At 47.6% G+C, this 21,369-nt stretch overlaps 1 protein-coding gene across 5 annotated transcripts in view; it reads left to right on the forward strand.

Moving 5' to 3' along the window:
* Positions 1–21,369, forward strand: part of KALRN (kalirin RhoGEF kinase) — a 573,088-nt gene that overhangs the window by 439,007 nt on the left and 112,712 nt on the right. For 2 of the 5 annotated variants that reach the window (XM_024756492.1, XM_024756493.1), the window contains exon 34: positions 1,933–2,179. In XM_024756492.1, coding sequence (XP_024612260.1) covers positions 1,933–2,179 — 247 coding nt within the window. Of the gene's footprint in view, positions 1–1,932; positions 2,180–19,390; positions 19,612–21,369 lie in introns of those variants that run through there. The other 3 variants (XM_024756496.1, XM_024756497.1, XM_024756495.1) reach the window with 2 other exon arrangements.

Raw genomic sequence — 21,369 nt, forward strand, 5'->3', positions numbered from 1 at the left:
CGAGGTCTGGGTTCAAGCCTTGCTGGGTGACTGTGGGAAACCATCTAGCAGTGTTTCTCAAACAGTATCCCAAGGACCCCCCTTTTCAGAATCGTGAGTTTCAGGGGGAGGGGAGGTTCCTTGTTAAAAATATGCATTTCTGGACCCTAACCCAGGCCTCCTGAACCATAATCTGTAATTGGGGGCCGGGGCAAGGGAGGGCCCAGCTAGAGTGTCTGCATTTTCAATAACCTCCCATTGAGTGCGATTGTTATGAACACTCAGTGTTCCAACCACTGATCTGGACATTTCTGAGCTTAAATTTCTTGATACGAGAGGTAGAGATGGAGCGGATAATGTATGTGAAGGTACTTTACACACTGTAAAAGCACCCTTCAGACTTGAGGTAGTCCCTTCCCGTGACACCCTTCTCTAAATGACACTTCAGGGAAGATAGCACCAGGAGAGTGGGGTAGTGGGGTCTGTGCACTTAATGGGACCAGGAAAGTTAAACGGAAAAAAAAATGAACCAGAACCATGTTTATTTCTTCTTCTGTGTCCTTCCATCTCCCACCTTCTGTCCTAAAGTTTCTCTTCTTGATGTAAGCCCAACGGCAGTACCGTGCCCATCCGTAGAAATGTGTTTAGAGTGGGCTCCGTGCTTTATGGTCGGTGATGATACATATTGCAGCCGTCAGTCTGACGCGTCATGTTAACCTTTTCAAGCCCCCTGTAACATTCAGCTTCCTTTAATAGAAAATTCTCACAGTCCTGAATGCGGAGCTTGTTGATTCCCTACTCACTGTGCTTACTTACACTTTGCTTGATATTCAGCAGAAGCCTCCCTGAACACGAGTCAAATAACTACCCAGCATATCTGGACTAGTGCATTACTGTGGCTGCTGCTGCAGACAGCGCAGGCCCTGAGGGCTTAGATCAGAGATGTGCAGACTGAAAGCGAGTTACTGGAGGTGGTAGGGGGCTTTCCCCCAAACCTTAGGAACAGGCTGCCAATCCAGGCCCCTGGGCCTCCCTTTCTTCCCCTTCCCTCCTTGTCACCCTGCCCCTAAGTGCAGCAGCTCTTCCAAGAGGGAGGCTTTATGCTGAGTTCTGGAAGACAAATGAATAACTAATGGTTTCTCGTGGTAAGAGTGAAAGCCTGAGTGTTCAGCTAGTAGAGGGTGTTCCTATCTCGGGGTCTCTCTGCCCAGTTTTATCGACTCTGCCCCAGGAGCAGTGCCAGGCCTGGAGGGAGGACAGGCTGGAGCACTAAGGACGGTTCCTAAGGAAGATGTGCCCCTTCGTCCCTGCCCATCTTCCCACTCTTCCTCCTGGTCCCCGGTGGCTGAACCAGTGTAAAACAATTCTATTCCCCTTCCAGATAAACAGTCTTCTTCTTCTGCCTTTGAGTTGAGGGCTCATTCTTTTTTATGTCACTAGTGCCTCCTGTTTATGCTGATGGCTCCAGCGTGGGGTAGGGATGGGGAGGGTTGCAGGGGTGAGAAGGAAGGGAGGTCTTCTCTTCCATTATTCCCAATATATGCAGGGAGGCGTGGGGCACGGGGCGGAGCCCTTGGAAGAAGTAAAGGGACTACTGGGGAAGGGGTTGGAGGACACAGTTAGCTGGAAGCTTGGTAAAGGAATAATGAAAAGAACTCCACTGGAACAAGAAGGAATTAGAAGCAAAGCCCCATTCTGGGCAGGCTCTAGACTGTTGCCGCAGGGAGAACAGCTGAGTAATTGAATGGCACTGTGCTAATTTCTTGTTTTTTTCTTGTTTCCTTTTCTGTTCCCAACTCCCTTTCCCATCTTCTGCCTTCTCTGCACCCTGAATCCCATCTTTTCTATTTTCCTTCCCCCTCTCCTCTGTTCTCATGCACACTTTGCACCTTCCCCCTTCATCTCCTTCCCCCACGCCTTCATGTTTTACTCTACCCCCACCCCACCCCCAAGCTCTCTGGCGGCTGTGAGCTGACTGTGGTCCTCCAGGACTTCAACGCAGGCCACAGCAGCGAGCTGAGCATCCAGGTGGGACAGACAGTGGAACTGCTGGAGCGGCCGAGCGAACGGCCGGGCTGGTGTCTGGTCCGCACCACAGAACGGAGTCCCCCACAGGAGGGCCTGGTCCCCAGCAGCGCCCTGTGCATCTCCCACTCCCGAAGCAGCGTGGAGATGGACTGCTTCTTCCCCTTGGTGAAAGGTAGGGGCGAGATGACCCCTAAGGTCTCTTCTAACTCTCCCATTGTATCACCCAACCTCCAGAAAAGTCCTCTTCTACCCATGGCCCAAAGCCTAGACTCCTCCTTTCTCCTCTGACCCCCGCCCCTTCCACAGCTACTGCAGGCTCCCCGGCCCCCTCACCCCCCTACCCAGATGCTCATGTTTCACAAAGGACCGAGCAAACTGCAAGGGAACGCACGGCACAACCGCGTCAGGTTTGACCTTCCCCTCAGCCCTGCCAGGGCCTGAGACACTCATTTATGTGCCTTTGACAGATTACTGGAGCCTTGGCTTCTGTTTTATGTAAGCTCTGTGTTCCTTCCACATGCTTGTTTATTCGCTTTTTCTCAAGTCGGGCAGACTGAACCACTGAAAACAGTGAATCTCCAGTGTGAGGGGTGTCTCTGGACTGGCAGGATCAGCATCCCCTGGGAACTTTTAGAAATGCCAATTCTCAGAACCCACTCCAGACATTCTGGGCCAGAAACGCAGGGGGCGGGGGAAGGCTGGCAGCGGCCTTGAAGTCACTTGTTTTACATGGAAGAAACAGGCCCAGAGAGGGACAGACCCAGAGTTCTCTTAGTTCTGAGCTTCTTTTTGTCACTGGTCAGATAACCTGCATCAGGGTTTCCATGCAGACCTGCGCTAGGTGTTTATGGGCTGGGAAGAGGGAGGGACCTGGTTCTGTTGGGAGGAAGCGACAAGGGTCGCCACGGAGACCTGTTGATGCTATGGACTAATTACCTTGTGAAATGTTTTCCTTGCTGGAATTCCATCGGGTCCATCTCAAAAGCCTGACCTCCTCCTCTCCTCCACGAGGTGGCTCTAGCAGGTTGCATCACTGGTGCTGCCTGGCTCTGGTGCTGCAAGGGCCTCGCGGGGGGCGGGGCGGGGGTTCCATCCGGAGAATGGCAACTAAAACCTGATTCTCCTCCCTCCACACGCACCTGTGCTCCCCTCTATCGGCTCAGCCGCCACCCGCTTCTCCGCCTTTTCTCTGTGGTGGGAAGTTGTGTGGCATCTGTAATTGTAGATGCAGCTCTCAGCCCTCTGAAGTAGCCCCTAGAGAAACTCGCGGGACCAGGCAAGGAAAAGCAGGGGGTCTCGGGAGTACGGTTCTGTTTGAAGTCTGACCGTGGGGAAAACGTGGGCACAAAGAGGTTAGAATTGAGCACCTGAAATGAAATAAGATATACAAAACACTTAGAGCAGTGCCTGACACTCAGTACATCCTAGGTGTCATGACAAGTTACAGTTTTTATATCACTTCCATAGATTATTCAGCAAAATGACTAAAAACTCCCATCTCCAGAGACAAAAGCGAGGACAGCGATTTATTTGCTGGGAAAAGCTAACTGGTCACTCATGTCTAAGTGTGGGGTGGTCCGTCAGGAAGGGCTTGGCTACGAGGGGAGACCAGAAGCTTCTTGCCCTAGGTCTGGCCTCCCTGGTGTCTGGCTGGGTGCATCCCTCCCTGGCCTGGCTCAGCTGGGGACGTGGGGGCATTCAGGGTAAGTCGTGCAGAGGGAGGCGAGTTAGCAGAGAGTTCATTGAAAATGGAGCTGAGGATGCGGGGTGCAAGCTAGAGGTCAGAGAAAACACAGGGAGTGTGTCACAGAACTTTCCAGCTGCCTCAGACGCCATCATGGCTTCTTACAAGCACGAGGAGGGGACTTGGAGAACCACTAGAGTGGGGCTCTCAGCCCTGGCCACCTAGCATCCCCTGGAAGCTTTACCACATGACAAGGCTCAGACCCCACCTACAACAAGTGGGGTCAGAATTTCCGGAGTGAGCCAGAGTTGTTTAAATGCTCCTCAGGTGAATCCAAGGGACAGCAGGGTTGAGAACCACTGCACTGGCCAGTTTCCTCTCTTGTAGGGGCACCTTCGGGCACAGGAAAGCAAGGTGACTTCCCCAAAGTCACAGGGGTAGTTGGTGGCAGAGCTGGAGGAGACCCAGGGCTCCCGCCTCCTTGCCCTGCACCACACACGCTGCCTGCTGGGCTTCCTGGAGGCCGGAGGCCCTTTCTCCAGTCTTTCCCTCCTGTGCTTTCTCAGGAGACAGTGGTTGCTTGTTTCCTCTTGATATGTCTGTGGCAGCACTCTTGGTGGAACTGTGTGACAAAGTAGAGCAGCCTGCCTTTCCTCTTATTTTAATGCCCCCCTGACATCGTAGAGCTTCTCCCCGGGGTTGGGCCCTGTGGACCTAGTCATTCCCTTCCTAATCCCCTCTCACCTTCTCAGCAGTAAGTGGCGAGGGCAGCACCTCCCAAGGGACAAAGATTTTGTAGCGGTGGTATCAATTCTGGGTGCATCTTAGAACCACCTGGAGGAGACTCAAAATTACTGATGCCTCACACACCACCCCAGACCAATTAATTCAGAGCCTCCAAGGGCCTGGGCATCAGTATTTTTTATGTTCCTTGGTAATTCTAATGGGCTGAGAGTCACGGCTTTAGGGGTTTGCCACCCCCCAAGTGTCAGGCTTAGGAGGGACTTAAAGATCCATTGGTAGGGGCAATATGCAGTTATATAAAGAACTCCTACAGTTCAACAACAAAAAAAACAATTAGATTTTAAAATGGACGAAGGACCTGAATACACATTTCTCCAAAGAAGGTATACAAATGGCCAATAAGCCCATGAAAAGATGGGCAACATCACTGATCATGAGGGAACTGCAGGTCAGTATGGCAATGAGAAACCACTTAATACCCATCAGGAAGGCTATTTTTTTTTCACAAACCATAGAAAATAACAGGTGTTAGTGAGGATGTAAAGAAATTGGAACCCTTGTGCCCTGCTGGTGGAAAAGTAAAATGGTGAATTGCTATGGAAAACAGTATGGGGTTCCTCAAAAAATTAACCATAGAATTACCATATGATCCAGCAATTCCACTGCTGGGTGTATACCCCAAAGAATTGAAAGCAGGGACTCAGAGAGGTATTGTTTGTACACCCATGTTCATAGCAAAGGTAGAAGCAACCCAAGTGTCCAAGGGATGCATGGGTAAACAAAATGTGGTATATACATATAATGGAATATTATATAGTCTTAAAAAGGAAGGAAAATCTGACACATGCTACAACATGGATGAACTTTGAAGATATTATGCTAGGTGAAATAAGCCAGACACAAGAGGACAAATAGTGTATGATTCCACTATGTGAGGTAACTACAGCAGTCAAATTCATAGAAAGTGGAATAGTGGTTGCCAGGGGCTGGGGGAAGGGAAGGAATGTGGAGTTAGTGTTTAACGGGTACAGATTTTCAGTTTTGCAAGACGAAAAAAGTTTTGGAGATGGATGATGGTGATGGTAATACAACATTGTGAATGTACTTAATGCCACTGAACTGTACCCTTAAAAATGTTTTTTTTAAAAAAGCATTGGTCCTGGGTACTTCTGCCCCAGGTTCCAAAAAACAGTCTAGGTTCTTCTCCACCCAGCTCTATAGGATACCTGTGTTCCTTTCCTTTTCCTGTACAGTTTTTGCCCTGGCTCCAGCCGAGCACCTGGAGAAGCTATAAGGAAACGCCTGTTTGCTTAGCCAAACTAAACCAGGGCCAGGTGAGCCCTGGGGCAGATGTCCTGGAGGAGAGGGCCAGTGCCCATGGTGACCCCGGCTTGTTTACAGGGAGTTCTGTCTTATGGGGTCTCCTGATGCCTTCTCCCGTCATCACCTAGACGGCCTTAGGAACAGCTTACCCAGGCTGGGGAAGGTGTGAAGGTACGGAGCAGTGGAGAACAATGGGCTCTGGAGGCATGTACCGCCAACAGCCTGAAGATGCTAGGCAAGTCTGTGATGCTGTGGACTTATATTAAGTGTGACGTCAACTCGTAAAAATACCTGACGTTTATGGAGTCTTACTACGGGCCAGGTTCTGCGTTCATGCTTTAATGTTTTCCTCATTTTACAGACAAGGAAACCAGGTCTTAGAAAGATCAGGTAACTTGCCCATAGCTTACTAGTGGTAGATCTAGATTTGAACTCAGGTCTGTCCATTCCCCAAGGTCTCTCTTCACAATGCTCTATGACCTCCCAAGTCTGAAGGCGTTTGAGACAGCTACTTTAGTTTGTTATCCTTCACTCTGACTCTACTCCCTTGGATTTAACCAGTCTAGCTGGGTGAAGGTTGAGAGAGCGTGAGCCCCATACACACGGAAGCACATACTGCCTTCCCACTCTCTCTCTCCCCTCTGGCCTCCTGTGCTCCCTTCCCTACGGGCAGTAGCGGCAGACAGATTTCATCCTGTGTGTGCTTTGCCCGCTAGAAAAAGCCTGGTGTCCCTGGCTGGAGCGGACAATGGCCCCGAGCAGCACTCTGGCTAGCAGGCTGAATGGGGTCCAGCTCTGCTAGGGGCCAGCCAACCACTGGAGCTGGTCCAGCCTGTCCAGCAGATTCACTGCAGGATGGGAACCCCCTGCACTTTCTGCTTCCAGGGGCCAGAATGTGCCTTTCCTATCTGCTCTGCTATCGAATGCAGACACTTACAGGCTCCTCCTGTCTACCGACTCTGGGGGGTCTACTACAAGTCTCTCTTGCTTTTCAGTGTAATTCTGCATTAGGAGCAACTAGTCAACAACTAAACTCTCACGGTTTTCGTTTACTCCGTAATGCCACCCATGGGGCTGTACCACTGGAAGCTGAGAAAACAAATTGAAGGATGAATAGTCCCCAAACATTGCCTTTCAAGAATGAAGTGACGTGTTAAAACTACAGCTTGCTGGTCTCCACTCCTACTCCATTTGCAGAGGACCACATCTGTAATTGACCAGCTGTGAGGCAGCCACTTTGAAATCCAGGACTCACCCCCCACCCCATAGGACAAAATTATATGTGAAAGTGTGATGGATGAGGATGGGAATAAGTTTCCATGCTAGCCTACAAAATTTTATTTAAGAGTAACATAACTGAATATAGTATGTTTGCAATGAAAAATAGTGGTAAGGTTGTTTTTAAAAGTCACTATTGAATAAGAATAACTAAAACCAAAAATTAATACATTTGAATGAGAAATGTAATTAACTTGAGGGCTGACACTTCTTGAAGAAAAGTGTGTTTTAAGATAGATGGAGATGTATTTGTAGAGACTCTAAAAGGAGCTCCTAGTCATTTTTCAGAATTATAACAGGTTAGAATTTAAAATTTTTCTTTTTATAATTGAGTAGAAGTGGTCCTTGATTAGATTTCATTTTACTTCAGAACATTGAATTTTATGGGCTCTTAGAATCGTAGAATTGAAAAGCACCCTGAAAGTCTTCTGGCTCACTCTCTCCCCTAATATAGGACCCCCTCTTAAAATGTCTCTGTTGGGGGCTTCCTTGGTGGCGCAGTGATGGGTGGTCAGCCAAGCATTACTTGAGTACTCCCAGGGATGGGGAGCTCATTACTTATAGAGGAAGCCTGTTGTATTTTGGTACAATTCTAATGGTTGGAAAATTCCTCTTACTCAGTGCTGAAATCCAGGTCCTTTCTGTTCATTCTCCTCCTATGCCCTCCTCCCCAGCCCCCCACTTGAAACCCACCAGCCCTAATTCTCATTCTCCAGCCCCTTCTGATCTTCATCTAGAACAAAGTAATTTGATTTGCATCTAAAATGATAGACCCTTCTTTCCTTGGGGAGAATTTCATTAGAGCCTATCAATTTCTCCATACATCTTTTATTAAATCCTTAGAGCAGAAAAAAACATTATGGATTAAATTCAACAATCCTAGACTGTTTAAGGTGATTATTTGTGTGTGTGGTTTTTTATTGAAGTATAGTTGATTTACAGTGTTGTGTTAGTTTCAGGTATACATATTCTTTTCCAGATTCTTTTCCATTATAGGTTATTACAAGATACTGAATACAGTTTTCTGTGCTATACAGGATCCTTGTCATTTATCTAATTTATATATAGAAGTGTATCTGTTAATCCCAAACTCCTAATTTATCCCTTCCCCACCCCCTTTCCCCCTTGGTAACCATAAGTTTGTTTTCTATGTATGTGAGTCTGTTTCTGTTTCATTAGTAAGTTCATTTGTGTCATATTTTAGATTCCACATGTAAGGGACATCATATGGCATTTGTCTTTCTCTGTCTTACTTCACTTAGTATGATCATCTCTGTGTCCATCCATGTTGCTGCAAATGGCGTTATTTCATTCCTTTTATGGCTGAGTAGTATTCCACTGTATGTATGTGTGTGTGTGTGTGTGTGTGTGTGTGTGTGTGTGTGTGTGTGTGTGTGTATATATATATACCACATCTTCTTTATCCATTCATCCGTCAATGGACCGCTAGTTTGCTTCCATGTCTTGGCTGTTGTGAATAGTGCTGCTATGAACATTGGGGTGCATGTATCTTTTCAAATTAGAGTTTTCGTCTTTTCCAGATATACGCCCAGGAGTGGGATTGCTGGATCATATGATAACTCTGTGTTCAGTTTTTAAAGGAACCTCCATACTGTTTACCCCTGCACATCGGTGCCTTGGTCTCTCACACACCTCTGATCTCATCTCCTTTTCTCTGGGCTCAGGCTTAGTGGTAACTGCCTTCCACTCTGAGGCTCTCAATGGGCTGGTCCTTTTTCCTGGTTATTCCCTGCCGTCATTCATATTGTTACTTGTTCTAAAGTAGCATTTTTTTAACCTTTTATCCATATCCTCCTGATTTACCTCTACAATCCCTTCCAGTTCTAAAACGTCTGCTTTTTTTCTCTCCACATCAGGAGAGAATCACTTTAGCAACCTAAAGTGATTAGCCTAAGTATCCTATGTTTAATCCATCCAGGCATAGCATAAATATCCTCATTTTGAGGTCCAATTTATTAGGTTGAACCACATGAAATTGCCATTTTTGTAGTCAAAACTGGTTGAAAGTCAGCAATTTTAAATGGTTCAATCTAATACGTTACAATCAGCCTATCTTTTTCATAGACGTGTACTTGCAAATCTTTGAGAAAACAGGGGAGGGCTTTGTACTCAGGGTGTCAGATGGGCCAGGAAGAGGACAGGGTGTGGAATGAGTAGAAACTCACTTCATCTTGGTTTCTGCATTTATAAGGGAAGCTGATAAAAATTACCCATCTCTCAGAGCTGTGGGAAGCTCAGAGGAGGCAATGTTAAGGAAAAGTGATTTTAAACTGCGAAGTTGGCCTTTTTGTTACGTGTGCAGGCTAATTGTTTAGAATAAAACAAAAGCGACCCTGCTATGCACAAGGCTTTACAATGGTATGTGGTAGACCATACAATGACATGATGAGAGGTGTGGAGTAACTAAGAGTCTCGGGGTAGAAAATCTGGGGGGTCTGAATCCTGGCTCAGATACTGACTAGTTGATAACCTTGGACAAGATACTTAAAATCTATAAAATGGGCAATAATGCCCACTTCCCTTGAGTTAGACTTCTAGCCTATGCTTACCACCCTAGAGGCAGTCAATGAATGTTAATTTCCCTGCCTGCCCTTTGTTCTAGTTCTGATACCTCTGTAGGGAGGTGTCTAGAGTATTTCCAGCCTGAATCTTCTCCAGGGGTCAAGGGGTCAAGGTTCTGTTTCTAGTTCCATCCATAGGTTTTGCAAAGGCCTGACATTGTCTCTACTCTGCACCCTCCCCTCTCTCTCATTTTCCATTCCTGGCCTGCTCTGGGCCCTTTCTGCAGTCTACCAACAGCAGGTCCATCTGGCTCTATGATTTCCCAAGAAATAATGGTTTACTCCTCTTTTCTAACTTTCTTTTGTCTTCTACCCAGTGGGTAGAGATTATATACGACATATTTAAGCTGAAAATTCAACTTATTCCCTGGCTTGTACCTCTCAATGCCCTGTTCTTTCAGTGATTAACTCTGGTTGTTAAAGGTAACATTCCAACCACACCGTAGAGATGGGCCAACCTATGTGAGGTGAGCTGTGCTCAGATGTTGAATGTCAGGCTGGGCATGAAGGTGTCCTTCGTTAATTCAAAGAGGAGAAGGGCATAGGGCAGTTTTGTAAAAACTGCCTTATTTTATTTTTAACTGAATTTCTTCCACTTACCTGTCTATGTTAGGATGGGCCAGAGATGGCTCAATAGTTACTGACCAACTGGAAGCCCTCCCAGGACAGTTTCAGGAAGAGGGAGATATAGGTGCCATTCAGTCCACACTCTTCCCTCCTTTGTTTCCATTGAAAACTAAGGGAGCAACAAAGACAATTAGAAATTGCCCCAAGACTACTTTGTTCTGGGTGAGATGTCCTACCTAAGACCAGCTACCATCTTTCTGATACTATTTAGGACATCAAAGGGCTTAGAATCAAGGCCTCAAATAGGAAAATGTCAGGCCAGGCCACATCCTCCTTTAAGTACACCCCAGTGCAGTGCTGCCTCCAAGAAGGACTGGCACAGGAGGAGATGTTGCGTTATCAAGAGAAGGAACTGATGTTTCTGGGGCCCCCTGCAGAGATCCTGCCTCTCTCCTTTTTGCAGCTGGCCTGCTGAGACTTAGCTCATGCCAGACACCTGTTTCAACAGCACTTTCATGCCTCCTGGTGTCCACTGTACATCTGTGAAATGTGCGTGAGGATGATGCCTCTTATCATCCAGAGCGGAGGGAGGGTGAGGCTTGAATAGCATCTTTGCTCCTTGAAGCCTCGTGAGCAAGCTCAGAGCTGGTGGAGCTCAGAGCTAAACTGAGAGCCTCGGATTCAACTAGAGAGGAGAGGTTGCCACTGATGGTGCTTGCCTAGGAGAAGCTGGGGATAGATGACGGAGAGGAGGTCACTCCAGAAAACAGAACTTTCCCCAAAGAGAAGTTGATGCAGTTTTGTCTTGCTAGAGCTAGCTAAGCTGAAACCACTTTCCCCACAAAAGAGCAGGGGACCCAGAAATGACATGCACTGGATGTGGCTTGGGAAGCAGAGAAGGAGCGACAGTGGTCTCGTAGCTGGGGGTGTGCCCACCCTATCTGCTTAGGGAAGGTCACAGGTGAGAGGATCGTAAAGGTCGTGAGGAACAGCCCTTGCGGGCCTCGGCCTCAGGAGCTCTCAGCGGCGGGATTCTGATGCTGCTTGGCCAGCCAGTGTCAGGATCCTCCTCAGGCCACCTCAGTGCCTTCCCCTGTGTCACTCAGACCTTGAAAACAGCTACCCCTCCTCCAGGACCCTTGTAGGATTGAAACTGCAGTCTGAACCCAAACTCTGCAGCATGTATGAGGAGTGCTTCCATTTGCAAGTCTCGCCATGTTTCATACCAGCTCCCTGCCCGCCAGCAGCAGAGAGGCTGTCCACTCATGGACCAGCCTGCTCCTTTTCTTGTACTTGCCTTTGGGATAGGACTGGGCTGCCTAGTTTCCCCACCATTGTCCCCCAGCCCCAGCCAGGAACACTGATTCTGATACCACATCCACTTGCCTTACTCTCCACAAGGCCCTGAAGGCCACAGGAGGTATGGGTGCCTACTTTTGTACACAGGTGGGCACGTAGATAATTACCATTGCTGGCTCCCGTATGCAGGGGGAGGCCAGAGCTCAGCTCAAACAGTCCATAGCCCCTGTCTCACTTCAAGTAATAACAAAGTCCCTTCTGTGGCTGCAAGGAGGCTCCTGCAGAACCCACCCCAGAGCCTGTTCTCTGATTTCATCTCCTCTGTCTTAGTTTCCTTCTGCTGCTATAACGAATTACCACAGACTTAGTGGCTTCAAACAACACACGTTTATTCTCTTATAGTTGTGTAGGTTAGAAGTCCAACATGGGCTCTAGGGGAGAGGCTGTTTCCTCACCATTTCCAGCTTCTAGAGGCCAGCTGCATTCCTCAGTTCATGGCCCCTTCCTCCATCTTCAAAGCCAGCAACGTTGCATCCCTCTGGTCCTTCTTCCAAAGTCACATCTCCTTCTGACAACAGTGGGAAAGGTTCTCTGCTCTTAAGGACTCGTTTGATTACATTGTGCTCACCTGGATAATCCAGGATACCCTCTCCCCATCCCAAGGTCCTTAATCACATCTGCAAAGTCCCCTTTGCTGTGTAAGGTGACATATTTACAGTTTCTGAGGATTAGGGTGCGGACATCCTTGTGGATGTTTTTTCCTACCAAATCCTACCACCTCCTGACCAGCCTGCCTGACTGAACGTTTCCCCAGATGAGCCAGACACTCTGCTAGGCAGCACCCACCCCTTCCGTTCCCTCTGCCTGGAACGCTCCAGGTCCTCAGATACCTGGACGGCTGTCACCACAGTTCCTTCACATCTCTGCTTGAATGTCACCTGATTAGAGAGGTCTTCCCTCACTCCCACCCTCTTCCATCCCACTGTGTACCCCTTTTCCTGTTTTATTCTTCCTCATTGCAATTATGGTGCTACATGACATATTTATTAACGTTTGTTGTCTATTCCCCATACTGCAACCCCCCAGATTTCCTGTACAAGTGCAGGGATTTTGTCTATTTTGTTCATTACTCTGTCCCTGGTATCAAGAACAGTAGCTGGCATAAAAGAAGTTACTGTAAATATTTATAGGAAGGAAGGGAGAGAGGGAAGAAAAGGAAGGAAGGAGGAAAGGAGGGGAAGAGAAAGGACCATGAATCAGGGACCCCTGAGAGAGTTCATGTGTGAAGGGCGAGGCTCAGTGTGTCCTCCATCCCCTGAGAACTGTAGAGGAAACCGGCCAAAGCTTTATCAGGGGAGCCTGAGGATGGGGATATAGGGAATGATGTTCTGATGCTAGGAGTTCTGAGTGAGAATGTCTTTGAAATCCTGCTTCCTGGGAAATCTTCTCTGGGGACACATGGGTTAAGCACCTCTCCTTTATCTGGAACAGTTGAAAACTCAGAAATATAAGGATGGGCAGTGTCTTCCACATTCCCTCCTATTAATGAAATCTTCCTTAAATTGACCTGAGTTACATCAAGGCAAAATCCACTTTGCATTTAATGTGTCAGAGACCTCTTCATTGCACCCATGAATCTACATGCTGCCGCAGCTGCTATTTCTGCCTGTGGGAGGGGAGGGGGCATTGACAGTTGGAATGAAAATAGCATCCCTCATAGTGGACACTTAGCAACGGCAAGCCTTCCCAAATTGGAACTCAGAGTGATAGACGGGCACTTCTTACTGTCCGAGTTTGGGAACACTTTGACCTACTTAGAAGTGAACGTTTTTGGAAGTAGATAAACCTGGAGTGGTTTGTTTTTAGCAACTCCAGCTGCAGTCATCTCTCACTTTGATAAATAGCTTGTCTCCTCCTGAGCTTGGATCTCCAGGAACCCGTCCTGGCTGCCCGCAGATCCACCCCAGAAAAGCACGAGCACTGGTTGTTCTGGGGGAGACACCCGGGTCCTTTGTGAAACCCCACAGCCTTTTCAGCATCGCCTGGACTACCCTTTCCTGGGGCTTGGTTCAGTTCAGAGGGTGATCAGGCATGCTTCCTTCCTGAAAAACAGAGGGCGAGCCGAGGCTAAGCTTTTTGCACAAAAGTGAGACAGCCAGAAGGAGGCAGACACTTGTCAGCTAGGCAGGCAGAGGGGGAGCGAGGGACACCTTTACAGGGCATAGTTGAAGACAGATTGGACGAGCTCAGTGGTGGTTTAGTCCTTGGAGTCTGGGAGCTGTTGCTAGGTGGATGGAGGCACCCACGGGGCCAGCAGGTGTGCAGTGGTTAGACCACACTAAACAGGTGTAGTTAGGAGAAGAGATTACTATGCATAATGCTGGCAGTCATGCTTTCCTGTAGACGTTACTATTAACATAACACATATAACCTGGGAATGGTTGTCCACATGGACGTTATACAATTTTGAAAGACGTATTTGGAGTTCTAATTAAATACAGAAGCAATGTACAAATTGCACCTCCTTTCTTTTAATAAGTGTTTCTGGTCACTGATAATCATTATTCCTCACACAAGGATGAAACCTCTACTTTATGTCCAGTCTTGGTCTGCCTCCAGTTTCCCTTTTCTGCCACAGAAAAATTGAACCAACTGCTTTCCTAGAACTCACCTTGTTCTTGTCTTTGCTCAGGGAACAGTCTTATTCAATTTCTGTTTCTCATATAATTTTCCCGTTATAAATTCCCATATACAGGTTAACCTAGTGACTTGCAGATAGTAGGTATTCAAAAACCAACTCTTTGTTGTATAAATGATCAGTACTTGAAAAGAACCTCAGAGTTTTAAGCCACAGTCAGAAATGGAGGCCAGGACAGGATAATATGGGGAAAATTATGAACCACCCTGGTATCAGGCAGTTCACAGGCCAGAAATCTACACAGGGAAGATGAGGGTTAAGGAGCATGCGGTTAGTAACTAGAGAGTGTCGCGGGTCGTGGGAGGATGTCAGAGTCTGAGAAAGTGAAAACATTTGAGTCCAGATGCTCCCTAAACTCTGTAGGTACCACGCAGGAAGTAATCCCAGAGTCCCAAGGTCCATGGTCCTTTGCCCTGACTTCTTACTGAAATCACGTGCAGAGCTTTTTACAAACTCTAGATGGGAATCTGGATCAGAATCTGGGAGTGGGTGCTGGAAGAGAGATGTACTACTGGAGGAAAAGGCAGGTAAGTGACCGGTTGGGGTGGAGCTGCCCACAGTCCCCAGAAACCACGCCCACAGCCCTCACCTGGCATATTCTGGAGAAGGCGTGTACTGTACTTGTCGCTGTAGGAAGGTTCTCACAGGAATCTCTAGGCCTGAGTTGGGGCATAGTTGCTATTGCCTTCTCTCTCTGGGCTGAGCTCTCAATAAGAAATCTGGATAAATGTGATTTTGGAAAACTCAGTTCCTGCAAATCTGAGGAGCATAAGTCTAAAGGACAAAATTGGACACATGTCTGTTGGTGAAAAGGGCAGATGCCTGAGGTCATGGTCCAGCGTTCCTGAAGCCTGTGGCTAACTTGGGGGGAGAGGGCAGACCCACTAGTCCCTGGTACCAAGCCCAGCATTGTGGTATACCGGGCCCAGTATGTGTGCAGGCTGAGACCAGCAGGAATTCTTTGGGGTTCACTGTTGTGGGAAATGGAGATGAGATAAAATCGACACATCAGTAGGCAGAGAGCCTAATTCATGTAAGGTAGACTTTGATCGGAAGCATAACTGAAGACAAACTGCCAAAAATAAGAATAAGATTGAACCATCTGTTTAGAAATTAGGAACACTCCAAAGATATTGCTGTAGCTCAGAGGTTCTTAACCTGAACTTTGGGAGTAGGTGGAGTGGAGTCTGAAAACCTTGAGATTATAGAGGTTCAACTGCCTTATACAAAAGAAGATGTTTACTTGGGGGGCTCAGATAAGGTCCAGGGATAGATAAGACTTTGGAGGAAAAGCGTATTCAGGTGATGGCATCAAACCTCACACACAACCCGCTACCTCGCTCTCATTTCATCTCTTTCCTCCATGTTGGCTTTATTCTCAGGCAGCTTCTGCTTATGTAGTTATGGCAGGATGGCCTCCATCTGCTTTACATTAACATTCCACCAACTTAGAAATCTTCTGGGAAGGGATTGCTGCTTTCCCAGTAGTTCTTGCTAAGGTCTTCCGATTTATTATCATTGGCTGAAATGGAGTCATGTGCTAAATCTGAACCAGTCCCTGTGGCTGGCTGGCCGAGCCCGGGTCATGGGCCCATCCTTAGAGTGGAGGGTGGACAGAGGGAGGAAGTCAACTACATCCACAGACATGGTCTGAGAATGGACGAGAGCTGGTTCCTCAAAGAAAAATCAAGGTGCTATTACAGAAAGAAGGGGGTGTAGATTACAAACAGATGGGAGAGACTTTGCTAACTAATGGTTCTCAAAGTGTGGCCCCTGCACCAACAACATCAACGTCACCTGGAAACTTGTAGCAATGCAAATCCTCAGGCCCCACCCCAGACCTACTTAATCAGAAGGTCTGGGAGCGGGCCCAGTAATCTGTGTTTGAACTCACTATCCAGGTATTTCTGATGCGCACTCAAGTTTGAGAACCAGCACACCACACCACCAATGGTTCTCAAACTGTGCTGCATCTTACAAACACCTGAGGCGCTTTAAAAAAATACTGATGCCCAGCCTCACCCAAAGGGGAATTAATCTGAATCTTGAGAGGGTTGGAGGGAGGAAGACCCAGGCATCAATGGTTCTTCAACTTTGGTTCCACCCTGGAGTCACCTGGAGAACCTTAAAAAAAAAAATTCTAATACCTAGAATTTAGAAAATCTTCCCTGATGATTCTATTAAGCATCTGTGTTTAAAAACCATCTCCCTACCACCCCCTCCATATTGTCCTGAGGACAATTACAACATCTAGATGTAAGTTAGAGGATTCAGGCCCCTATTTTCTCAAATCCCTCAACTGAAAACTCGGTCAGATATCTGACATCGATTCCCTTCTCTTTCACGTTCATGTTGAATCTGTCCTAGTGGCTAGCTCCACAAGGACTGGGATTGTTTTTGTTCGTGAATGTAGACCCAGTGCCTAGAACAGAGCCTGGCATATAGTAGGCACTCAGTAAGTGTTTGCTGAGTTAATGAATTGGTCTGAAATCAGTCAGTGTCCCAGTAGTGTTCAAGACTTCCTCGCTGGGTTGTAGACATCACTGGTATCATTCTGGAAGGCACACGAGGATGGCAGTGGGACTCTTGGGTTATTGATGCCTAGCCAGTCTCCAAAATGTGCTGACCATATCAATTCAAGATGGGTAGGTGTTCCTAATGGTTTTATGCCTTTAAGTTGACAGTAGGATGGGTTCCTGAGTTATAATAAGGACCAATGGAAACATGCCTGATGGATCCTTTTCACGGAGACTAAGACTACTTTAGAGTCTACTTGTATTCTGATTTTTTTTGAAGTTATACAATATTATATAAATTACAGGTGTACAACACAGTGATTCACAATTTTTAAAGGCTGTACTCCATTTATAGTTGTTATAAAATATGTGCTGTATTCTCTTTGTTGTACAATAGATCCTCGAAGCTTATTTTTTACCTAATAGTTTCCAGGACTCTGATTTCTGAAGCAAGGGCTGAATCTTCCTCAGACATCTGATTCAAGCCAGTTTCTACACGATGATGTTGTCAGCCTCTTGCAAAAGATTATGATGGAGAGATGATCCAGTGTCACTTAAACACAAAGGCCCACAGGAAGGTTTAAGTAAAAAAGGAACTGGTTACTCACCAAGCAACTTTGAAGCATTTTTGAATTCCTATGAGAGTGCCCCAAAAGTATTCAAGGAGGCGGATTGGGTGGGTAGACCAAATATGGACTCTTGTATCATAGCATCCAGACAGTGGATCACAAGCAAACAAAGTTCACTTTTCGAAGGGCTGAAGGTGCTGGCCATTTTCTGCTCTGGGCTTGCAAGAACAGCAAAATGGGTGTTATATTTGGTGATATAGAAGAGAGAACTAGACAACAGTACTGCTTGCCACATCCCGCAGTAATTCAAGCTGTCGAGATGAGACTGACCGATAGGATGATCAGTGAATTCCGGAATCTGGGGTGTGGGCTGCCTGCGCAACTTTCATTTCGCTGTTTCACATGTGGAGCACCAGGGGTACATTTCTTGCTCGACAGTGAGATTCTTATATAACACTTGCCAGGAGGGGCCATCAGGGAGGTGGCAGTGGTAGAACTAGAAGTTAGATTTTGACTTTGGGTTCTGCTCTTCCTACATGGTGAAGCTTTTTAGAGTTTCTCTTAAGAGTTAAAGCATCGAAGCCTCATCATCATTCATTCATTTAGTTTCTTCAGATTTAAAAGAGGACCCTACCTTATAAGGTTTTTTGGTGTGGATAAATGACCTAATGTATAGAAGGCAACCAGGAAACTGCTTGGCACAAATAAATGCTCAATAAATGCTAGCTGTTGTTACTCATGAAGGTGTGCTACTGTGTTTACTGAGCATCGACTGTGTTCCAACCATGTGGCAGGTGCTGCAACACAAATAAGGCCAAAACCTAAGCATGGTTCAAACTGAGAAAGGAAGCCCCAAATCTTAGTAACTCCTAAAGTCTTGTCCTGTGGCTGTCCTTCTTCCAGGTTGGAATTGAGTGATCAAGCTTCTGGTTTTTGTCCCTCTTACAAACTTCCCTTTTTTTTTTTTTTTTTTCCTGATGAATGGGCTACTTTGAGTGCTGTATGTTTCCAGCCATCCCTTCTCCTAAATCTGGATGCCAAGGAATGGGAGAGACGCTTTGTGAGTGATAAACGCAGTGGCTCATGGGAAGGTCCAGTTGGTGTGGTGCCGGTGGGCTTCTCGGGGGGTCGGGGGCATGTGAGCTTGACCTCGAAATATGAAAAGGCTTAAAAAGGAAACGGATAGGGGTTTAAGTAAAGGGATGATAGACCCACTGGGTGTGGTTGGGGGGTGGTGAATGGACATCTTCCACCATGAGTAAGGTGTCTGCAGTTTCTCTGTAGGCACTCACTCAACTGGAAGTATAAAACATCTCTCTAACAGCTACTTCATGGATATGTGTTTTTAAATTCTCTTAGCAATCCTGTAACATGGGAATTCTTTTTTTTTTTTTTTTTTTTTTTTTTTTTTTTTTTTTTTTTCTGGGCACCACCAGGGAAGCACCGGGAATTCTTTTTCCTTCTTTTATTTTTTAAATGAGGAAACTGAAGATCAAAAGAGTGAAATGACTCATCTAAGGTCAGACAGCTACTAGGTGACAAAACAGCTTTGAACTTCCGTCTTATGGTTTCTTTCCAATACTGAGCTTTCCCACAACATCATTACCACCCCGGAGCCGATAAAAAGAGGAGGCACAATTATCATTAATTATTAGCCTGAAATATTAAAAAGAAGGAACGAAAAGCGTAGGTGAAGGTGTTTTCAACACACAGGGGGCTGTCCATGTTCGGAGGCTGAGGAGAAGGAGGGGGTGAACCTGTCAGAGAAAAAGCACTACTGAGTCTCGAACCTTCTAAATCTGCTTCTCTCCCACCTCTTTGGCCTCATTGGATTGCGGATTTTAAGCCAGAGCTGATTGTGGCGGCCTTTGAGGAGAGGAAGCTGCACTAAAGGGGAAGCACCTGTTTTGCGCCTGTTTTGTGTACGCTCCTCCTCCCCTTGCGTGCCCCGTGCCAGCGGCCAGAGCGGCCTTGCATAAGGCTCTGGGCCACGCTGCCGGTGGGACTCGGGCAAACAGCTGGACTTTGGAACTCCGCCCCCAGCGCCGCCCTCCCCGCCGGCCCCTCCCCTTCTCCCCAAGGTGGCCCTGGCTCCCAGAAAGTCGGAGTCGTTGCCGCGGTGCGTGAGAGGAGGGCGGGAAGGGACGGCCGAGGTTGCGAGCTGGCTTCGGGGCCGCGCGGCCGCGGCGGCCTGCCTGCTGCGCTCCCACAGCGGCGGGCACCCCGGGCCATGCGGGAGCGCTGGGGCCGCGCGGCAGCATGAAGGGCGGCGACCGCGCGTACACCCGAGGTCCCTCTTTGGGGTGGCTCTTGGCGAAGTGCTGCTGTTGCTTCCCTTGCAGAGGTGAGTGGCTGTCGGTGCTAAGCCTTCTTTTTAGGCAGAGACCGGGCAAGCTGAATATGGGGTGGCGGGGTGGGGGGGAGTAGACCGTGGTCTGGGGAAAATGCGGGTGGGGAGGGGAGCACGGCAAAGGGAGGGTTTGCTCCCAACTGTGTTCATTGCAGTTTCTGCGGCACGAAGCGGTTCGCTTGCTCTCCACTCTCAAGGAGCTTCTGACTTGGATGCGGAGCTGAAGTTTGGGAACTCAGTTACTTACCGGCGACTTTGGATGCTGGGCTCCAGCCAGCAGAGGGGTTGGGGCGCGGATGCGAGGGAGAGGGAGAGGCCACTCGGAGCTCTGCGCGTCCCTGTAGTGGCAGAGTCACACTTTTCGTGCTCTCATTTACATATGGACCTCAGCCGCGGGGTTAACAGATGACTCTTAGCTATAGGAATGTTTGACACTTGTCTCTACACCAGGAAATATTTTTGCCAAGTGACAACTTTCTTTGGGGACTAGAGCGGGCTTTTGTCTGCCAGGGCTTTGGCAGGTCACCGTGGGTCTGCGGCTCTGGGCCGGAGCTTGGCTCATTAATTAACCAAGAACTCTCTATGTACCCAATTAAGACTGTATTTAATTATTCTGCTAATTTTAGTGTTTTCGAGGAGACTTGCAGGAAGCAACTAATTTCCCCAGAATCAGCCTGCGAAACACGATGGTGAGAAGGATGACAGAAGGAAAGTCATCAATGTGTAGCCTATGCTGAAAAAGAAATCGAGCCCTTCCTAGACAGAGTTAACAGATGTACCTAACACAGTTCATGTCACTTTAACACCTCAGCTTGGAGGGTGGGGGAGATTCTGTTTCTGTGTGGTTAGAAGTGAGAATATAGGCTCTCACTTGACATAAGCCTTTTTAAAATTTCACCTATTGGGTGTCTCGCCTCCACCCCTATTTGCAATGCCCCAGTCTCCTTACCCATCCTCGCCTAATGAGTCCTGATGGAACTCTCTGGGAGTTACTGGTGAATAAACTTCATCCAAGTGACCACCGAGTTGTCTGTGCTCACCCCACGCATAGCCCTGACAAATTCTCCATCCTAAGCAGATAGGAGACTACAAAAACTAATTAAATCTGAAGGACCTTTCCCCAAGTCATTAAGGTTCATAATTTCAGCGTCAGATTCTCTCAATCCTGCATTTAATTAGAATAGCTTGGCACTGAGTAGTAGCTAACTCTCAAAATCAGAATTCAGAGGGAGAAGGAAGTTTAACAGGCCAGGGACCCTCACAAAAATCCAAGCCTAGTTCAGAAACATTCAGAACCAAGGCTGGGAATTGAAGCAAGGGGGTATTAAAAGGGAGAGGAAGCAGGAAATGGCCAAAGGGAATCCGAGTGGGTGGGTTTGCGCTCAAGGCTGGGCTGCTTTCATGGTGAAGGGTTTCCAAGCAGGATTTCTTGGGAGTCCATTTCCTGTCCAAAGGCCGAATTTGGGAACGTGGGCGGTGCTTATCTAAAGGCCCTGCAGCTGCCTCCTTGAGTCCAGATGTGTGGCAGCCGCAGCTCCCTTACAGAGTAATTCTCCAGGGGTCTCTCAGCCTTTGCTTTGTTTGTGAATTGCCCTGGCGGGCTCTCCGTGTAGCGGTAAGAGGAGGGGGCAGGGAGCCCCCTTGGGGTGCCTGCTGGGTCACCTCCTGTCTGCAGGACTGGGAAATGCTGGAGCCAGAGCTGGAGGAGACCATCGTCTCTCAGCTGAAGACAGAGGGAGGCAAAAGGCCCAA

Source organism: Neophocaena asiaeorientalis, unplaced genomic scaffold (genome assembly GCF_003031525.2).
Source record: "Neophocaena asiaeorientalis asiaeorientalis breed wild unplaced genomic scaffold, Neophocaena_asiaeorientalis_V1.1 scaffold22, whole genome shotgun sequence".
Classification (NCBI taxonomy): Eukaryota; Metazoa; Chordata; class Mammalia; order Artiodactyla; family Phocoenidae; genus Neophocaena; species Neophocaena asiaeorientalis.